The sequence below is a fragment of the Solea solea genome, chromosome 7 (assembly GCF_958295425.1).
Source record: "Solea solea chromosome 7, fSolSol10.1, whole genome shotgun sequence".
NCBI lineage: Eukaryota > Metazoa > Chordata > Actinopteri > Pleuronectiformes > Soleidae > Solea > Solea solea.
In genome coordinates, this window is record NC_081140.1 from 4,942,271 (window position 1) to 4,963,206 (window position 20,936).

At 39.8% G+C, this 20,936-nt stretch overlaps 1 protein-coding gene across 2 annotated transcripts in view; it reads right to left on the bottom strand.

Annotated features, from left to right (window-relative positions):
* Positions 1 to 8,866: 8,866 nt before the first annotated feature.
* Positions 8,867 to 20,936, bottom strand: part of snx19b (sorting nexin 19b) — a 36,317-nt gene continuing 24,247 nt past the window's right edge. For both annotated transcript variants that reach the window (XM_058634330.1, XM_058634331.1), the window contains exons 12-14: positions 14,658 to 14,842; positions 13,450 to 13,537; positions 8,867 to 12,332 (exon numbers count right to left, since the gene is read on the bottom strand). In XM_058634330.1, the coding sequence (XP_058490313.1) occupies positions 12,209 to 12,332; positions 13,450 to 13,537; positions 14,658 to 14,842 (397 nt within the window). In that variant the 3' untranslated portion in view covers positions 8,867 to 12,208. The remainder of the gene's footprint in view (positions 12,333 to 13,449; positions 13,538 to 14,657; positions 14,843 to 20,936) is intronic.

Below are 20,936 nucleotides of genomic sequence, written 5' to 3' on the forward strand. Positions count from 1 at the left end.
CAGCAAGATGATGTTGTAGGTCTTTGGAGCTGGTCTGTGGGTTGACTGTGACTGTTCTAACCATCCTTTGCCTCTTCTTATCTGAGATTTTTCTTGGTCTGCCACTTCCGGCCTTAACTAGAACTGTGCCTGTGGTCTTCCAATTCCTCACAATGTTCCTTACAGTTGAAACTGAGAGCTTAAATCTCTGAGATAGCTTTCTGTATCCTTCCCCTAAACCATGATGTTGAACAATCATTGTTTTCAGGTCATTTGAGAGTTGTTTTGAGGCTCCCATGTTGCCACTCTTCAGAGCAGATGCAAAGAGGAGAAACACTTACAATTGGCCTCCTTAAATACCCTTTCTCATGATTGGATTCACCTGTGTATGGAGGTCAAGGGTCACTGAGGTTACTAAACCAATTTTGAGTTCCAATAATTAGTGCTAAGGTGACAAGGTGTCTACATTTATGCACATGCCTAATTTTGTTTAAATAATTCTTGCACACTTTCTGTAAATTTTATTTCACTTCTAAAAATATCACTGTGTTTGTCTCCTATATGATATATTTAACTGAAATTTCTTATCCAAACAACCAATGATTTATAAAGGAAAATCATGAACATTTACAGGGGTGCCCAAACTTTTGCATACCACTGTAACATTGAGAAGAGACCTGTACATTAAGACAATACCACCCCCTTGTTTAGAAGCCCAAGAAATGTTTATTTATAGTTAGGTGGGGACGTTTCATTTAAGTATTACATTTGTTCTCAACCAGGTTTCACATAAACTAATCATGTCCAATTCTTGCTCAAGTATTAGTTCATTTAAAAACAAGGCTTTAGTGGACAATGACCTAATATTTAAGTTTTGTCTAGACTTTTATCATTAAATCGACTGTATTTATAGAAGTCAGACATCTTTTGACTTTACAAGAAACTCCACAACGTCTGTAATTCTGGGAAACGCAGGACATGGTGGAGATTCCACCAGGTATACTGCTTTGTGAGATTAGATCAGGTGCTTTCTGTGACTTCTCACCACTGACAGCAGTGGGGCTGCTGTCAGTGACAATTAAGTTTTTCTGATTTAAGTGCTTAGTTGGAGCTAGCCTTTGGATACATGAACGGGGTCTGGAAACAATCTCAATGTTATAAGTTAAGCTAAATTATTAGCGACAAATGGTCACTCATTACGCACACTTTGGAAATATGATTTCTTGTATGCAGTATTTATGTGAAATGAAAATGTGGCCCCAGTTATACACTAAGTCCTTTCTTTCAGTCATGTTGCAGGTTAAGTCTGTTTGATGGAAGACACTGCAGTTCACTAAACTCACCGTCACGGGCGTTAAAGCAGTTTCAGACGTTCACTGTGTGTCACTGACACTAAACTGTGGTCACAAATGCACGAACATGGTCAAAAAATAATACTTAGTCATAATAACACACGCGTTTCCCACACCCACAGCAGCTGAGCAAGTGAACATGCACATGCAGTCGTGAGGGAGTCGTGAGCACATGAGCTGCAGGTGAGGAGAAGGGCAGGAAAACAAGGTGGGTGGAATGAGTTGATTGCAAGGCACGAGGATCCCAAATGACATTTGAGTTAGTGACATGGAATGAAAACAAATGAAAAGGTCGTGCAAATTATGTGCAGTTTCACAAACACTCAAACTAAATTACGTGACACCAAAGCAGCAGCAGGCACTGAGCTGAAAGACAGTTACACACAGAAACACTTACATGGCATTAGAAAGAACCAAATTAAGCACCTGCTACCCAAAGCTGGTTGGATTTAAATAAATAAATGATAAAATGATGGCATGTCAGCCCGGACAATGGGAAATGATATATCATCAACCTCAAATCCTGGGTTTTGATTTGATTTCATAACAAAATCACTGTCTGGATATGTAGTTACATAACACGGAATCAGTGAAGCATATTTCTTTCAACTGGACGGTTGTGGGTTTGATTCCCGGCAGCATGTGAACAGGATGAATGGCAAAAGCGGCTTTGAGTGGTCATCAAGACTAGAAAAGCACTATAAAAATACTGCCCACTGACCATTATACTGGTCACAGATGTTGATACACACACTGGTATGTGAAGAGTCTGCAGCAGGTGTTTGAGCTTCACAAAGACACGTCAGACATGAAAGGTTCTTTCTTTTTTGCAGTGCTACAGGATCTAGGAGAGCAAATGGTGCGTTCACACCTGCGACAAGTTTCCGTACAAAGTCAATGCACAGACAGCTGACGCGATGGCCTATCAGCGCTGAGATTCTCCGGATGACATCGCGTACTTGCCAGAGGCCAGACTCCGCTGATAATGGAGGGGGAAACTTAGAAGTTGTCATTTTTGTGTGCGGGCACTCAGAGCTCATAATATATGTTGTGGAAACGTCTGCAGGGAAGAAACCGCCGTCTTGTGTGGTTTCACAACACCATCCGTGGCCAGACACAACTTTTCCAAGACAACTTTCATAAATTAATTCTGTTGTTCAGCAGTTTAAGAGGATAAATGTCTGTCCCCGCCCGCCCCTGCACTGCTAATGCATACACACAAACGCTCCCTCAGTCAGGTTTGACAGTATTGCACAACATAAACACTCTGTATGGACAAAAGTATTTGGCCACACCTGTTAAGTGAAGGACAATCTGAACTCTTTTTGGACGATGCTATACTTCCAACTTTGTGGCAACAGTTTGAGGAACATGACTGTGTCCCAGTGCACAAGGACTATAAAGACATGGTTTGATGTCCTGACCTCAACCCCATCGAGCACCTTTGGGATGAACTGGACCAGAGATTGTGAACCAGGTCTTCTCGTCTGACATCAGTGCCTGACCTCATAAAATTCAACTAGAAATACTTCATTACAGTCCCTGTTGGTGTCCAAATACTTCTGTCCATATAGTTATATCATTTCTGTACTTTTATTGATCAGTTCCTTCTGCTTGTCCTTTGAGCATCACAAGAGGAGCTGGAGCAAATCCCAGCGGACTTTGGCTGAGGCAGGCAACAGCCTGGACAGGTCAACAGTCTATCACACGATCAAAACGCAGAGACAGAAAATGATTCACACTAAAGGTCAATGAAGAGTCGAAGGAAGCCAGAACAGAACAGAACATGCAAACTCCATGCAGAACGGCCCTGATTCAACTGGGATTTGAACTGGAACCTTTTTTGCTGTGAGGCACCAGTGATGACCACCACAACATCATGTTTTCTTGTACTGTACTCATAGGTGGAAAGAGTACTACTCTACTCTAGTCTTGTAAAAGTACCACTATTTTTAAAAAGAAATGTCCTTAAGTACAAGCACTGATCAAAATAAAATACGTAAACACATAATCTATCAGTCAAAATTCACATAGTGGAGTACAGTACTTTAAAAAAAACAACATACTTAATGAAAGTTAAAGTACACATTATAAAAATGACTTTAAAAAGTTTAAAAACCAAAAACTTACTCAATTACAGTAAAGCAAGTAAATGTAATTCATTACTTTCCTTGTACTGAAAAGTCTCTCAAATGTAAAGTCCCAATATTCAGGGAAGAAGTGGTTAAATTCATGCTCTGAGTAAAGTAGATTACATGTGTTCATATTTGTGTCTCTTTCACTAATCATTCAAACCCACAGGAGGTCATTGTTCCCTCAGCTTTTTTTTTTCCCCCATGACCTCAGTGTCTGTCACAGAGCTGAAATAATGACCAGGCTCAGCAGGAGCTGCTCTGCTACACTCACCACTTTAACAAGTTCTTGCCGAGGTTTGACAAGATGGAGGCCGAGTTGTTCCTCAGTGAAACAATAAATGTAGCACAAAGTGTGTAACTGGGACTCAAACGTCCTCAGAAAGACCACAGGCCGTTTACTCGTCACTCCTTTAATACTGTGTCCTGTTATTGACCTGCTGGGTTATAGTTGGCACATGTTGGGTCCAAATACAGGGAAATAACAGGTTTGGCACTTCTTAAATAACATTTGAATTGTTCTGTGTTGAACACCGTGGCTCCTCTTGCTGGTTACTTACCTCGTAACACTCAGTTTATACTGTACATGTCTCATTTGTTACAATGACTGTTTGCTCTCCACTGTATCAATGAAAATGACACAGGAAACAAATCATCTAATCTAATCTAATGCTGTGTGTGGTTATAATGTAGACGCATGTGATCCTGAACACAGCCTTCCTCTCTGAGCAGTAACAGGTGCATCCCTCTTACTCTGTCATGTAGCGCCTCCCTGTGGACACTTTAAAAACTGACACCCAGTCAACAGTTGGGTCATGTTGCCATCTAGAGGCGAAGGATTCATGAATTACTTGAAGGCAGGTTCTTCCATAAATGTTTTGACTGAGCTGTTAATAATTGTTATTCTTATTATAAAGCACGCCTCACACATTCCTGGAAATATACTAAATCACTAGATGATCCAGTCATTTCGATATTTTTGAAACGTCAGGTAATCACACAACTACTGATGGCATTTCAGATTTTAGTGTGGACTCTTGGAACGTCTCCTACAGCACTAAATTAGTTCAAGGGCCACCTTTTTATTGGATTTAATTTGCTTTCTTTGTTTATTTCCATCTGGTTCACATTCCTTTTATGGCTTCATTTTCTTTCATTGTGAAGCAGTTTGTGATGTCGCACCGAGAAAACATTTGTACAAATAAATAAATGAAATGAAAATGCTGGCTAAAATACAAAAACTAAAAAAATAAAAGGCAAATCACCTTAAGGGTGAACTACACTGCCTCAACATGGGTTATTAAATTAGACATATTTACATCTCCTGATACTGTTTATACTATTCCAGTTTGTTTTCTATACTATTTATTTTACTTTATTTCATTAGAAAGTGAAACATTGTGTCGATGGATGTTTTGTATCCACTAGAAGGCGCTACAGTGCAGGAGGCACACAGTGATCACAGCATATTCCTCATTAAGTGGTTTAATTTACAACTAAATATCTTAAGTGACACAGAAAATGGATGGCGTAACTATGGTGACATCATCAGAGACATCACCTTAACGTGCGTCTTCAGCTGTGTGTGAGTGCGTTGATGTCATTGGGATTGACAGGTTGACGTTTCCCTGGTGTGTTATTTTTCTAATATTATTAAGAGCAGCTCTTGTCCTCTGGCTGGCCACCGTGTCCCGAGATGGTTCTCGTAACATACATTTGCTCCAAGATTTTTTGACCCAAAACAACGCTGTCGAAGGAACGAACTTCCCCTTGTGGCATTTTACATTTCTTTTTCAAATTCTTCCCATTTCAAAAACAGCTAATCAGGCTGCCAGACGCAGACGACGTTACTCGGGGGTCAGTGAAAATACCGCTCAAGGTTCAGGCTCAGGTTTTGTCCTTTAAAGGGCAGCGGGCTCAAACATGTATGTCCTCAGAGCTGCAGGCCTGCGTGTATGCGTGTGTGTGTGTGTGTGTGTTCTTTTTATTATGTAAGAAAGGAAAGAAAACAAGAGTCTGTCAGAGCACTGAAAGGTGGAGTGTGTCTCCACAAAACAAGTGCAGACTGGGCTCTGACTACAAGAGATTGCATAACCTTTGAGGACATATGGTTTGCATGTCGAGGGGGGAACACGTTTAGTGCATTTACTGCAGCTGCTGCTGTCCGTCAGTCCCGTCAGTCGGGACGTACAGATGCTTCAGCACCACCATGACAATGACACAGCTCATTACCTCTGTGGTTTGGTCACAAGATGGACGTCAACACAACAGAGGTTTGGATGCTTTTTAAAGTGCGTATTAAGTGAAATAAATAAAATGTAGTCAATCCTACAGGGAAATGTGACACCTTACCAAATTTTAATGATTGGAAAAAGTCATGAATGTTTCAAATTAAGTTTAAATAGCGTTTAATTCAGCAACATTTGGGGAAACTCCGCACACGCTGACTCTCGTCTACACGCATTTCTGTGCACCCAACGTCTGCAAAAACAACGTCAGTGTTTGTAAAACAATATACATGTAAATGCACCAGTAATTTACTTCCTGTTCAACAAACATGCAGAGCAGAGGCCTCAAACTCGTGGCTCGAGCCACAATCACCATGAATATGTTTATATTCATTATATTATCATTCCACATCAAAACAAACACTTTTATTTTGAAATAATGTGAACTATCATCATAAACATTATTATTCCGATGTCTTTTTCTCAAAAAGTTGGACCTTTTTTCACTTGACCAGCCCCCTAATGCCCCCTAATGCCCCCTACTGACCACACAGCACACTTAGTGGCACCCAGGTCATTTGAGTTTGAGACTCTGATGTAAAGAAATGACATTAAGCTGCTTTGGTTGTGCTTAAAACATGTGTGTGAGTCCATGTCTGCTCCTAATGCACTGCCACACACTCTTACTGGTCTACACCTAGAAGTGGGGACCAGAGTCTGCAAATGTCAATGATTGTACAGAATATTCATGTAAAAGCTACAGTATCAAACCACGTGTTTTCCAAACATGTAGAGGAGCAACACTTTCACCATTTTAATGAAAGTTTACCGACGAAACATTTCATTCATGAGGTCAAATTGTCTCCCCTCACGAGGCGCGTGACGCACGGTCAGCTGCCGTGGAGACGTTGGCCTCTCGTCTCAATGCCACGGTGCCATTCTTCTCCTGCAGCCGCCGCTGCCACACACAGCCACAGCGAGGTCACACCAGATTTATTACGAATGTGGTCAACGCACATGATGGGAGATGAATCTGTGTGCCGTGCCGTGTTTTTGCACCCAGAGAACTGTCCAGTTATTAGTAGTAGGTAGTAGTGGCATTAGCAGACGTCCAATTATCCGATTATCCAGTTCGGACCTGTTTACAAGTTAGCTTGATACCGAAGAGAAGGGGCCAATCCGTGTGATTATTCTAACATATAGTGTGTAGAGGAGAATCTCTACATTTGCTCTAAACAGACACAAAACAATTTGTTTTCGATTATTTCTGACAAAACCATCTCACGTCAGAGTCCGTGTAGTGCCGTCACTGAAACTGTCAGTCACGTCACACCAACTTCATTTAGCACATGGAGCAGATCTGAGAGCGTTTTCCAGGACAATAACTTGCATAGTTGGCACCGTCCTCCCAACACATGTGAGGAGATGCAATGCTGAAGCGCAGTGGTGCGTGAAAATAAAGCCATGCATGTTCACACGTGGTGATTTTAAGAGCAATCCAAGATTAAATGTTCCCTCGTGAAAATTATTGAGAAAATCCTCCAAGGCCAAAAAGCGGAGGGAAAAAAAAACAGCTTTTAAAAGTACACTGTCACAAAAGTTTGAACATGTGGCTGCTTTTTAGAGCTGAGACAATAATTTAGTTAATCCACAGAGGATTTATCCGCAACAACTTTTTCTTTTTTTCCTTTTTTCCAAAGTCGTCTTAATTCTCTGGCTGCAGCTTCTTCAATGTGACCCAGTGCTGGTTCTCTCTGGTTTATATTATTGTAAAGTGAATATTCTGGCTTTTGTCGAAGACTTCAGCCTGTGATCACGTAGGCTGCAGAGATGTTCATGACTTCTTTATTTAGTCATTAATTTTTACTCCAGCTCCAGCAATAGTTATTAGCTCTATGAACCTTAGCTTTAATGGGACAGAGACGTGCAGAGACATTGCAGGGGGCAGGTGCTCAATTAAAAAATGGCACCCTTTCATAATTGAGATTGAAAAAATGATACAGTGGCAAATCCTGTGTTTAATTGCATGTTAAATTATATCAATAAGACTATATAACATGTTTCTACAGAATTACGGTATGAAAAAATGACTGCTGTTACACCTAAATTACAACTCAACGGCAAACTCTGTGCATTATTACTCACTTTAAATGAGACGGGATGCTACGAGCCACTGAGAATTCATTTCTGACGTCACAACTACACTGTGGCTTCTCAGATCTCTGACAGCAGGATTTTAAACATGTGTAAATGCACCTGCGCCGACACTACTGCCTTTGGTTTGCCAGCTAACTGAGTTATACCTATTTACAATTCCTAAAATGGGGAAATGACATAGAGAAGAATGTGAGGCTGCAGGTGCGGCTGATGGAGAGAGAGAAGGACTGAAGCGAAACCAGCTCTGGTATCAAACCACACGTAGAGAAGCAACATTTTCAATTTGGCTGCAGTTTTAACAACATACTGAGCAAAGACACAGAGTGTTTATACAAACACACGTTAGTGGAACACTAATCAGTGGCAAACTTCATGCCATGTGCATTAATGCAGATACAATTGTACAAAGACCGTGAGGTTGCATGAGGAGTAAAGTAAAAAGAAATAAAAACTGAACAATTTAACAGTTCTTCAGACGTCAGATATCATATTTAAATGAATTAAATGCAATTCAACGTACATTTGAATCAAAACATACCACTGTCTTCTCTCTGTATTCCGTGGTTGCTGCATGAACTTTTTACTTTAAATCCCGTTTCTGAGGTTTTCTTGGAAACACAAAGCTGCCCTCTAACAACACCCCCCCCACACACGCACACACACACACACCACCTCATCTCATCCCTGCTTTGTTGTTAGAAACGCAAAGCTGAACATAAAACTTTTTCCAAGAAATGGGTCTGATCTTTATTAAAGGCTATTTAAATGTTTAAACCACACACTACTTGTTGTTGTTGGACGTGAATCATGAGTCTGCAGGCTACAGCAGATGAGTGGATAGCTGACCGAGCACAGCAATGGTGAAGTTTAAGGAAAGAAAACACACAAATGACCTCCAACAGGCCGTGCCTGCAGACCGTAAGAATACATTTAAAGGTACATGTCGTAAAAAAAGAATACACCCGGCCCGTTGTAAAAAAACATCCCGAGGCCAAGAAAATAATGAGTGACCACCAGCTGAGGATTTATTAAATCATGTTTTATTGTGTTTGTGATTATGCTCAGGAACAACCAGCAAACATTTAAAAGATACAATCAGTGAGAGAAGAAGAGACAGAGATTCACAGTGGAAAACGTGCACAACACAACCACAGGTTCAAAAGTCGCGAGCAAACTGTGCAAACCAGTGCAGAGACAGAAAAACAGGATTACAATGTCAAACAGTGCAGTAAGATAAAGCAACATAAACGATCATTCAGATCTGCTGTTCTAAGAATAAATGTGATCAGAAATGTAACATCTATCATGATTGAAGCAGGAAAGTAACGCAATGTAAACGCAACCACATCACAAATACTTCTCTTTTTTTTGCTCAGTTATGGAAAAATGACATCATTTTATGACGTAACATTCAGATTATTACTATATATATTGAATAATTATGTCACAACCGTTTCCTTAACATATAGAAATACACCCCATTATGACATCAGACTTTACTGACCATCGTTTACAAAACAATACATTCAAGGATTTCGTCATTTTGACGTTTAGGAAACTATGAAAAGCATTATTCACCATTTGTTTGATATTTTATGGACCAAACAACTAATTGATCAAGGAAACAAACCACAGATTAACTGATAATGACAATAAGGGTTAGTTGCAGCCCTGGATATAATGATAAAAATACTTATATATTATAAGATGGAACATGTGATGTTAAAACATGAAAAGGAATATGCAGCTGTGTCGTTTTGGTGTTTGGAAACCCTTCATCAGAGTGAGAAGGCTAATGTACAATCGTCCACAACAACTGTAATGGCTTCAACACTGAGCAAGAGTGGTCACAATGAAGAGAAAAGCAGAGTGAACATGTTGACTGCACTGAGCTACGACTGGCTCATCATCAGGGTCAGTGTTTCCTCTGCAGCTGCATCGCTGCATGAAGTCACACTGCAAAGGCCAAAAAAGCACTTTCCAACAACGTAGAAAAAAGCACTCTCCAAAAACCTGCTCTTTTCAGTGCTCACCTCACTCCTCACAGTAAGGCATTGTTTCATATTTCAAACTTTATAAATAAATAGGCTAATAAATAGACTCGATCACAACGGAGAGGAAAAGATGGAATTGAAGACGAGGGTGAGACCACAACAATAGATTAAGTGCAAAACACAGGAATGATGGACTCTACAAGACATCAAATTAAACATGGGCAAACAGGAGATTTTAACCGTGCTACAGTAACAGACAACCCACAGGACAACATACTGTCCATGAAATCCTTCAAATCTGTGTTAAATATCGCTAAATGCTGACGGTTATCACCGACCTCGAGTGTGTGTGTCTCAGTCTCTGAAAGTGAATCACAGACAAACCTTTCCAGTATCTCACAAATCTTGATCACAGGAGGAGCCAAACGTCCTGAAAGAGGCCGTGAGCTTAGGCTGTTTGTCTGTCTGAGGCCATCAAAGTGTTGACTGTCGTAAAATAAGGCAAGAAATTTGAAATACACAATCCTTCAATTGTTTAAAGTGGTGATACAGTGTATGGTGATGCCACTAAACCTCTCTTCAGATGGTTTTAAGGTGACTGAAATATGATTATTTGACGGGAAGTTGAACCGTAATAGTTCCATACTTTTTTCCTTTTTTAGCCTTACCTAAAATGAAGAATCTAACTACAGCCTATTAAACCTACGTGAATATTGCATTTATATTAGAGGCCTCAGTGTGGATTCCATTCAGCTCAGCAGGAAACATATTCCCATGTTAATTGCTTCAAACAGATCCTTGGAATGTCAAATAATAAACAGAAAATATTTAAATAAAAACTTTGGCAAACAAAGAAGAAACGTGACAGGAAAAACCGCAGCAGTGCCAATCACTAAGGTGACGTTGGCCTCGACATGCACACAAATACGAGCTGAGACCACCAGACCAAACAAAGCACACTTCCAGACTGTTTCCACCAGGAAGGAGAGTAAACCAAACACACTGGAACACACAGTGAGTCAGCGGCTACAGCTCTGCAGGTAGACTCACTCCATTTCGGAGCAAATGATTTTGAGTTTTAATTCCACAATTTGGCCGATGTGTACAAAAGACATTTGTAAACAACAAGAAAACGGAGTAAACTCTCAAATGAAATCAGTAATGACATGACATGACACACAGACGCTGTGGAAAAAAAGTGTGTGTTTTTGTTTTATTTATCTCATCTTCCTCACACTTTCCACAGGTGTGTTTAATATTGTGAGGACTGCTTTTTGCTAATGGCTGCGAGGTGTCGAGCTGCTTTGAGACACTCGTGTGTGTGATTCCTGCAAACGTTGACGATTGACAACATATTTGCATTTACATTAGTGTTAAATGTCACCACAAGGCATCTCTGAACGCCGGCTTTGGTCGACTGGATCGCAATCAATCCTCAATGTGTCTGGGCTGCATTTACACTTCCATTCACACATGTGATCGCAAGCCGATCGCCAACAACACATTTTAACGTTGGCTGGAAAGGAGACACCGTGTACAAATGAGAATGTTTCAGCAACAGTGAAGAGGGACAATCTGCTTCTATATACTGATATAACATTTGCAGGTTTGCCAGTTCACTGTTTTACAGTGGCCTACAAAAAAAGTTATTGAACGGATCTTGGCCAAAACCAGATGCTTCACGCAGTACCTGGTTTTGTGAGGCCTAGTTCTCCCGTTATTTAGATATTAACCACACTGTGGAGCCTATTAAAGGAACCTACCTGGAACACCAGTAAAATACGTTACAACCAACAAACTCTTCACCGCAACACACACGTGTACGTTTCCTACATTTGGACCGGTTTGACAAATCCCTACCAGAGACCGATGTTCCCCTCAGGAAGGCTCAGATTTAAAACAACAACCAGAGGGAAAGTACAGAAACGCTGACGTTAAATCTCTGCGTTCTCCAGATTAGGTCTTTCACACGGAGCCTGTGGTGGGTGAGGGTTCAGGCCGAGTGTGACAACCATCTGAGATGAGTTAAGTCAATGCTGGGCCAGAAGAGGCTGCATGGAGACAGTGGATGGTGCCATACTCTGATTGGATCATTGGATCTATACAGTACATCACACAAACCTGATGCTGTCATGTAAGTAATGCTGCTTTCAATGCGTGTGTTCATAAATACAGGACACAAATGTAGAGATTTAGAGATAGAGCAGAATCACGTCAACAACAGAAAGTATTCAGTCCTACCAGAAACATTGACTCACAGACGTCTCCACAGACGTCTATGCTGCTGTTCAGCATCTCATCACTTGTGTACGGATGATGAAACAAATGGGAGCTGGGTTTGCAGGGTGAGCGTGAGGGTTGTCTCGTCATGCCAACGTTTTTTCTGGATTCTTTGAGAGGGTCTGCAGCAGCCTCCACTGGAAGTCTTCCTCAGGTAGTTCAGGAACCAGGAACTCCAACAGGACATCAAATAATGAGTAGACCAGGTGTCTGAGAGAACAGGACCAGCATATTTACATTGAATATTTAAAATGACACCAGGCTAAGTTAAACTAAAAGGAATTAAGACTCTGATGTGATGCAGAGGGTTAAACTGACCCAGATGAAGCTTAGTCTCTACAAATAACCAAATTCACCTAAAAAGATTCAGTTGGCAGGAATTCTTTTGGCATAATTGATCAATAATTCCTTTACAACTTTTCAGCATGTTGTAAACCGAATGATCTGAGAGGGGGAGAACTGCACTACTGCACTTTCTCCTCTGATAATTCTGTACCGTCACAGAGCAGCTCAGAGACACAAACAGAGCTGTTACACTATAACAATCTGCATGCAGGTCCTTTCAGTGGACAAGTCGCTAATCCAGCACCAGTGACAACTGCCTACTCTGCAAAGAAACTTTGAAGAGTCTAAAAGAGATCTGGACAAGAAACGCAATAAAATGTGTCCAATCTCTTAAACATTGAGTTTAAGAGATGGAGAGATTCTCTCAGGACAACCTGCAGATACATTTCCACAATAAGTATAGCAAACTGTACATATTTTATACATGAGCATTCCCAGTTGATGTAAGAGCGAAAACAAAATCTGACATAGAGCTGAACACTGTTTGAAAGCTGGTTGATTTTGTGTCCGTCTGAACAAACTCGGTAACCATCAAATCAAGTTTTAATGAAAGTAAATGTGGGAAAAGCAACGTTTTCTCACCCACGGTTAGAAATCAGGATGGGAGGAAACATCTGTAAACCATTTTGGACCTCTTCAGCCGCTGTTTAAACAACAGTTTAAGACTAAACAACACTTAAGTCAACAGACTGTTGTTTAGTAGAGGAACGAGTCTGCACTGTATGATGCCACACGAGTCTGTTTCCGTCCGTGTGCGACTAAGCTCTCACACACTGCCTGACAACTTGATGAGATACATGTGCTTGTTAACACACCAGTATCTCCATTAGCAAACAATATGCACGCAGGCACATTCAAGAGGCTCATCATGGACAGTTTTGACACGACCTGTGGAGTACGTGAAGGTTAAGAAAGACTGTATGACCAAGGAGGCCATTTCATGTACATGTACTGCACAGTACAAGTAATGTAGCATATTCACCTATTAATGTAGGGGTTCTGGAGAGAGTCCAGTGCAGTCTGCCAGCAGATTTTGTACTTGTCTGAGCCCAACATATCTGAAACCAGATCTGTAACAACAGGAACACATGGAGAATTATAGTAACACTGTAAAACTACTGCACAACAGAATTTTATTTTACAAAATAATACTGAGTTTGCATGTTCTCCCTGTGTGTGCGCGGGTTTTCTCCGGGTTCTCCGGGTTCCTCACTCTAAATTGACCATAGGTGTGTGTGTGAGAGTGGATGCTTATATGCATGTATTATGTCTATATGTATTATATATGTGAAAATGGATGGATGAAAATGAATACTGCATACCGATAATACAGTAAACAGTTTCTTAATTGGCTGTGTCTCTCTTGCCATTTCATATTAGTTGCATTGTTTGATAACAAACATGTAAATGATGATAATTGCACCACGGTTAAAGTGATATTTCAGGTGTTTTGAAGTGTGGTTGTATAAGCTACTGCCATATAGTTAGTGCTAATTGAGCTGTGAGGGCCTCCAGCAACAAAAACTTAAAAAAAAACATGTCTTTATCTGACTTTTCTCAATAGAAAATGTATAACTTTATTTAGTTTATGTCAATTTGTAAACTGCTCACTCTCCTCACACCAAAGTCCGAAGAGAAAATTAGCAACTTTACATGATGGGGCACAGAAGTCTCCCTGATTTTAAAGGAGAGCCACGGATGCCGGCAATGTGTTATTTTGTCACCTTGGTGTTTAGGAAACCAACGTTTGACACAAGATTACCAAACAAGGCAGCAGTAGAGCAGCAGCTGCTGGGTCCCTACAAGCTAAAAACTCCGATCTTTATAGACTATGTATAAACTTCTCACTGATATGATGTGAGGCTATAGTTGAGTGTCTAAAATTAGTTTGCCATGTGTTTTCACTGTCTGTGTGTCATATGGGTTATAGATGTGGGGGGTTATAGGACGATATGTTCATACAACATTTAAAATAAAAAAACTATCCCTTTTAAAAATACTGTGCAAATGCGAGAAGAGAGAATCATATAAAGATCTAAAAGCAGGTGAGTGTAGACACAATTACTAAAATGACATGATGGTGTAATTAATAGAGAAATTAGCTGCTTCACAGTTTAATTTCACACACTGAGCAAACTCGGTCCTGCTTTATACTAGGTTTTGACCGTGTGTGTGTGTGTGTGTGTGTACCTGGTAGAAGTCTCATCAGACAGTGTAAAGCTTGTTGCCGGGTGATGTCCTTCTGCTGTTGGCTGCGTTCAAGTCGAGGTGACGTAGGCAGAGTTCCACCTGGCCACACAGACTCCTGGATGACCTGCAGGTACAACACCCAGTACCTTTTGGACATCAGGTTGGCTACACCTACATCCAGCCACCTGCATTTGAAAAACACACAACAATAGATTGAAGTGGGTACCAAATGTTTAGCCTGGGGTTGGGCCTCTACTATCCAAGATGCCTGTGATTTATCCCACACCTGAATATTAGGGTTTTGTTTGAACACAGCCTATGTTCAGCCCTGACCCCTCTGATGTGATGTGATGTACTTTGGAACGTGTATGAATTGATCTGGAAGTGTTACTGATGGTAGGGGAGTGATGATAAACCAAACTGACAATAACAGGGTTTATACTAAACTTGGTGAGTTTATATTGTGCGTAAAAAATAATTTCAAATACACCAAAAACACACCTTTGGTTTTCTGATTTGAAAATATAAATTTGCAATGAAGAAAAATAGGTCTTGCTGAGCTACTGCACCCATCCCCTGCAAAATATGTAAGCAGATTTGGGCAGATTCAAATGCTCTCTGCATCAAAGTGTATCTCATGTGAAGAAAGAATGACCTTGGCAACAGTTGGTTAACCCCTCGACTTCATAGTCCCACAAGATGCACAGCAAGTTCAGAGTTATGACCTCTTTATCCTGCCTGACCCATGTAGTACTGACTGACCATGTCCTCGCACCAGTCAATCCTTTCAAACATAGCCCACGCCTCACTGCATTCCCACACAGATTTGAAACTCGGGTTCAGCAGAGGAGTCGAGTGGATAGCTCAGTCTGGAAATGATCTCAAACGGAGCTCTTTTCCTAAAGTATTTCACATGGATTTAAGGTCTTGTGATAATAAACTCAATAGACTGTGTGTGGATGGGAGAGTTTGACCCTTGGGCTCTGACCTGACCTTTTCCTCAACCTAAATTTACCATGTGACGAGTGGAAACAATCCAGACTAGAGGAGGTTATTTAAAACCCAAAGTAAAAGCTAAAAACAACATAAGTGTAGCTAAAGCATTCAAACATTGTAAAGGTCAAGCTTATGAAGATACTATATGTGACATTTGCAAGTTGGCAGTTGTCTGCATGACGACACAGTTACTAATTAGATGCAAAATAACGGTGTTAAAGACCATTTAAAGATCATTTCAGATGCTGTTAGTTTTCCAGGACTTTCAGACACACTAAAATGTTTAATACTGTGCAGATGCTGTTTCGCAACATTGTTCAGAACTTCAGAGCCATGATAAAAAGGACCAGGGACCTTCCTCTGGGCTTAATGTTCTGCTAAATGTTTGCTCACTTCATGTGGGCCCTAATAAAGTTATTTCATTAGCCTAAACTGGAGATTTACCACTGTGCTGCTGCACTCAGAGAGGATTTGGACGAACAAATCATGCCAGCCACTATTGTTTGGTTGCCACAGTTATTTCCATCCCTTGCTGTTTTATACTGGTGGAAGACACGCCAAATCCTTCATACTGATGTGTTTTTGATTTTGCAATGTGTACAAATATAGAGGATAAACAGGCTTGATTAATATTAATCAATCCGCAGCCTGGTCCATAAGAGCCCTGAAGATTTAATCTATATGCGTCATTTTTTAAACAAAAAAAAGCCACAGCTCTTGAACAGTCAGGTTGTCTTACTTTTATTTGTCTTGTTTGATAGCAAAATAAAATCGATGTATTTAAAGCCTTGCACTTGACGGAAAACACAGATACTTAATAAATAAAGAGTTATACTAAACACAATTCCTCCTGGTATTGAAATTGGCAAACTCACATTGAAATGGAGTTCTGTTCCTTTCATTTAATATACATTTTATTTATAAACGAATGTGCTGAAAGACAGGGCCTCAATAAAAAAAAATAATAATAATAATGTGACTGTCCGAAAACCTTTTACAGTCTGGACAGTAACGTCTGTAGCACGATGCACATGCTCACTAAGCACTTGGTGAGGAACGCAGTGCTGTAGACCTGTCCGTTAGACGTATGAGTGTGTATTTATTAAATGGTGTGTATTCATGTAGTGCTTATCATCACACAAAGCACTACAACATCGCTGCAGTACATCCACATTCATGCAACGCAGCTGTATAAAATGTCTTTTGTATATGTCATTCAAATGCTGTTGGCACAACTATAAGGAGCAATGCTGGGTTCAGTGTCTTGCCCAAAGACACTTTGGCATCCAGAATGAGTAGTTTGGGATCAAACCAATGGCTTTTGGTTTAGGTAATGTTGTCTATTTACTGAGCCACAGCAGCCCCCAGAGTGTGTATGTGTTTGTTAACGCATGTTTGTCTGTTAATGTTTATAACCTTTATGTTTGACATTTTTTCTGCAGTGTTAGCGCCCCCTACATTACATGTTTTTAGTTTTGGTACTGCTATTTGAATAGCACAATATCAGTGCAGGTGGGCACTGTTTATTTTTCAATAATAAATCTTCAATCATAACTGATTTGCTATATATTCAGTTTTGTTACTTCACTAATGTTCAATCTAGATCTTTAGTGAAGACAGAAAATTAGAGGGAGCAATTAAGAGCTCTGGTAAAGACACCATTAAAAGTAATTGGTGTCTATGTAGTAGTTATCTACTGTGTAATGCTTGGCTTTAGGGGAAATCCTCTAAATAAGGTATGCCTTTTAGTTTTTACAGTCTTTCCAGGAAGAGAAAATGTACTCCACAACTGCAATATCATTGTTGCATAAAGAGGAAAGTTGCACACTCATATTGACCTTAACAAGAGCAATCAGTTTTTAAAATAAATAATAAACCAAACCAGAGACACAAAACAAACAGTTGTACATCTGTAAATTGAGTTTATAGCAAAGTATCCTCCCAGCTACCAAATTCAATTACATTCAATTCAATTCAATTCAATTCAAATCATTCAATTGTATTTGTATAGACCCAACTCACATCTTCTTCACACAGTAAAGTAAGGGCCTTACAATATTATAAAGTATTATATTATAAAAACACAAAAACCTCCCTTTATAAGATCTTTATAAGATTTGTGGTGATGCTGGTTAAAACTGAGTGGGTGGATGATGCTTGTTTTATCCACCAGCTTATCTCAAATGATTCCACTATGTAACACATAAAATACTTATCATAAACCCCGTGTTCTCTGGCGCTGTAAAAACAACGTAGTATGGTGATTAGTATGATTATACCGCAAATCAACCATGTCTAATGAATAGCAAAGTATACGTTACATAAATGACTGGAGTCCTGTTGCATTTGAAAGCAAAATGTGTGAACATGCACCTGCATGTCATGGCTCCATTATATTTAATGATCCCAAGACAGTTTGGATGCATGTGCCCTGTGACAAATGATGACATAGTCGTAATCACGTCCTCTTGTTGCAGCCTTTTTTTTACAGTTATAAAGCAACTGTTTATCTACAAGAAAAAAAGTACATAGGAAAGAAGAGTGGAAACATCATTTCTGTGCCACCTTTAAATGCTAAAAAGAGCTAATGAGAAGCAAATACTCATTCAACATCCCAGTTTGTGTTTGTTGAAGAGAGATTTTGTGGAGGTGAAGTCATGAGTTGACTAAACAGTGTGCAGATTCGACTTGATTCACTCAGTTGCATCCTGCTGGGTAGTAAACACTAATTAGTCCGTCATCTGCAGAAATCGGGCTGATGTCAAGAAACACAAACAATCTCCTCGACCAGGACCCCTGTTGTATCATGTCATACCTCCTACCTTCCCCAGCCCACATGGCCCATCTATTTCCACTACCACTGCCAAAAAAAACAAAAAGATTTTAATGTTTCAATCATGTTGTGGAATTCAGGTATTTTCATGGGGAACAAAAGAGCGTTCGAAGTGCAAAATAAATCGAAGAACTAACCGAGCTTCGGTAAATCCCGTTTTATACTCTGACACTTTAAAATGTGTTCATTTCCAGAAATAGACAGACAATAATATCACTCAACACTTTCCTCTCATGTCACACACGTGGAGAACTGTCTTGTGTTACAGTTCGTTGTGTAATGTCTCCATGTAGACATTTAATCTTCAACTGTCAGACAAAAACATTCTTCCTGTTCTCCTCTTTTTATTGTTTCCACCAATGATAATTGATCACCTCTGTTTCTGGTGCACTTTGCCTCTCAGTAAATGCAAAATCTCTTCTTTGTCAAGTATTTCAACATTCCTATCACACCCATCCATTATGACAAACAAGAAGCAAAGTAGCACAGCAATATAGATACAGATAAGCATAAGGATCAGGATGATAACAAGGTGATTGATAGTCAGCTGGAGGTGTGTGGCTACGCTCCTGAAACCTTTCACTGGAGCATGAATTGAAAACAGTCTTTAGACTTCAATGATACACACATACTGTCATCCTGTATTTATAGAAACCCTTAGACTCAACTAATGACGTTGGCAGGAAAGGTCTCCCTGCAGCACCATTCGGTTGGGATTCGTATTGGGTTTAGTTGGGTGAGATATATTTGCCATCATCATCTGTTAAGAGCACCAGCATCAGCAGCAATACCTGTCAACTGCCAAATTATGAGATGCGGTTAGTAATAGATGATATTCCATGGAGAAAAAAAATCAGCTGACTCATGACTGTTTTGATCGGCACTTGAATGTGCCAGAAAAACACTAGATCCCTGGCACTGTAAACAATACAGAAATAGAGGGGAAAATATCAGACTCCTGCAAACCTAAAAGGTTTAAAATTACTAATCGACACACGTTATTAAAAATAATCCATTCCCCTTTCCAGAATTAAATGCTATCCAAACGAGGGTGCTAAAGGCATGATTGAGTATAACAACCATTACATGATTATTCCAAACTTTCAAACACAGGGTCAGTTTTTCTTCTAACAGCCTTCATACATGTTGTGTATCCAATGTCAATGATACAGCTCTAAAAATAATAGTTCATTACCTCGTCACTTTTACAAGAAAGTGTCGTGGTAAAAGTCAGTGCCAGGCGTTCACCAAAAGCAGCTGCACTCAGACTGAGAAGCAGGGATAAAATTAGAGGTCAGTCAATATGATGAAGTGCTAATTGTCCCATGTTCACAGCCAAGCCTCACTCAGAACTGCCACAGTCATAGACTTCTAAGATTAACACTACATCTGTTTACATACAACAATATACTACTTATAGATACATTACCGACATACTGTCAACTGAATTAAATTAGCACATGTGAAAACAACATCAAGGCCAGATGTATGGGTTTCATTGGGCATTTCACTAGAAGAGATTTGCTTCTCCTCCCAAAAAAGATGTTTTTCCATTTAAACGTCAGCTTAAAAACTGTTAAAAAGATTACATTTGGTCATTTTAATACTCTTAAAAGGATGTAGACTGTAATATATAGATTCTTCATAGTGTTACAACGCAAGGCTTAATGAACTGTAAGGCTGAAAGTTTTCAGTTCAATGTTCAATGCTCTACCATCAAAACATTTCAAGACCAGTGTGAAGGATTTAGTGGCTTTCAGACACTTTCAGACAAGGAGCAAAGTTGCATATCACAATCAACTGAACTCTGGTACAACATGGCAGACTTCATAGAAGAGGTCCCACTCTGGTGTAATATTAGGGGACAATAATATAACAATAGATTTTAGATACTGTATTCAATTTCTGCTAAACAGATTCTACATACTGGACCTTCAACTACTTTGTATTCTGAGGTTGACCGCTTAAAGACAAATTGTTGACATACATACTCTTTTTAAAATTGCATAGTACACCGAAAAATGTATTTGTTATTATTTTAAAATGACTCATCCTTAAGGCACACACCCACATCCAAACAAAGAAAAATAAAATCTTTGTTTTCAGTGGTCACTTCAAGCCGTCTTAAATGAAACAGTCAAAACTTAAATCTACATCTCAAAGAACAAATTTGCGTTGTTCATCTTTGATGCTCTGGTCTCTGGAGATCACGGAGAATCATTATTCACAAAGGTTTACACTATTTACTAAAAGACTGCTACAGTGTTCAAATGCACGCACACACACACACACACACACACACGCACACACACACACACACACACACACACACACACACACACACACACACACACACACACACACACACACAGCTCTTCAGAAAGAAAGACATTCTAAGGATGACAATGTGCTGTTCTTTAGGTGTTCATCAATTGTAATAATGTAGCTTC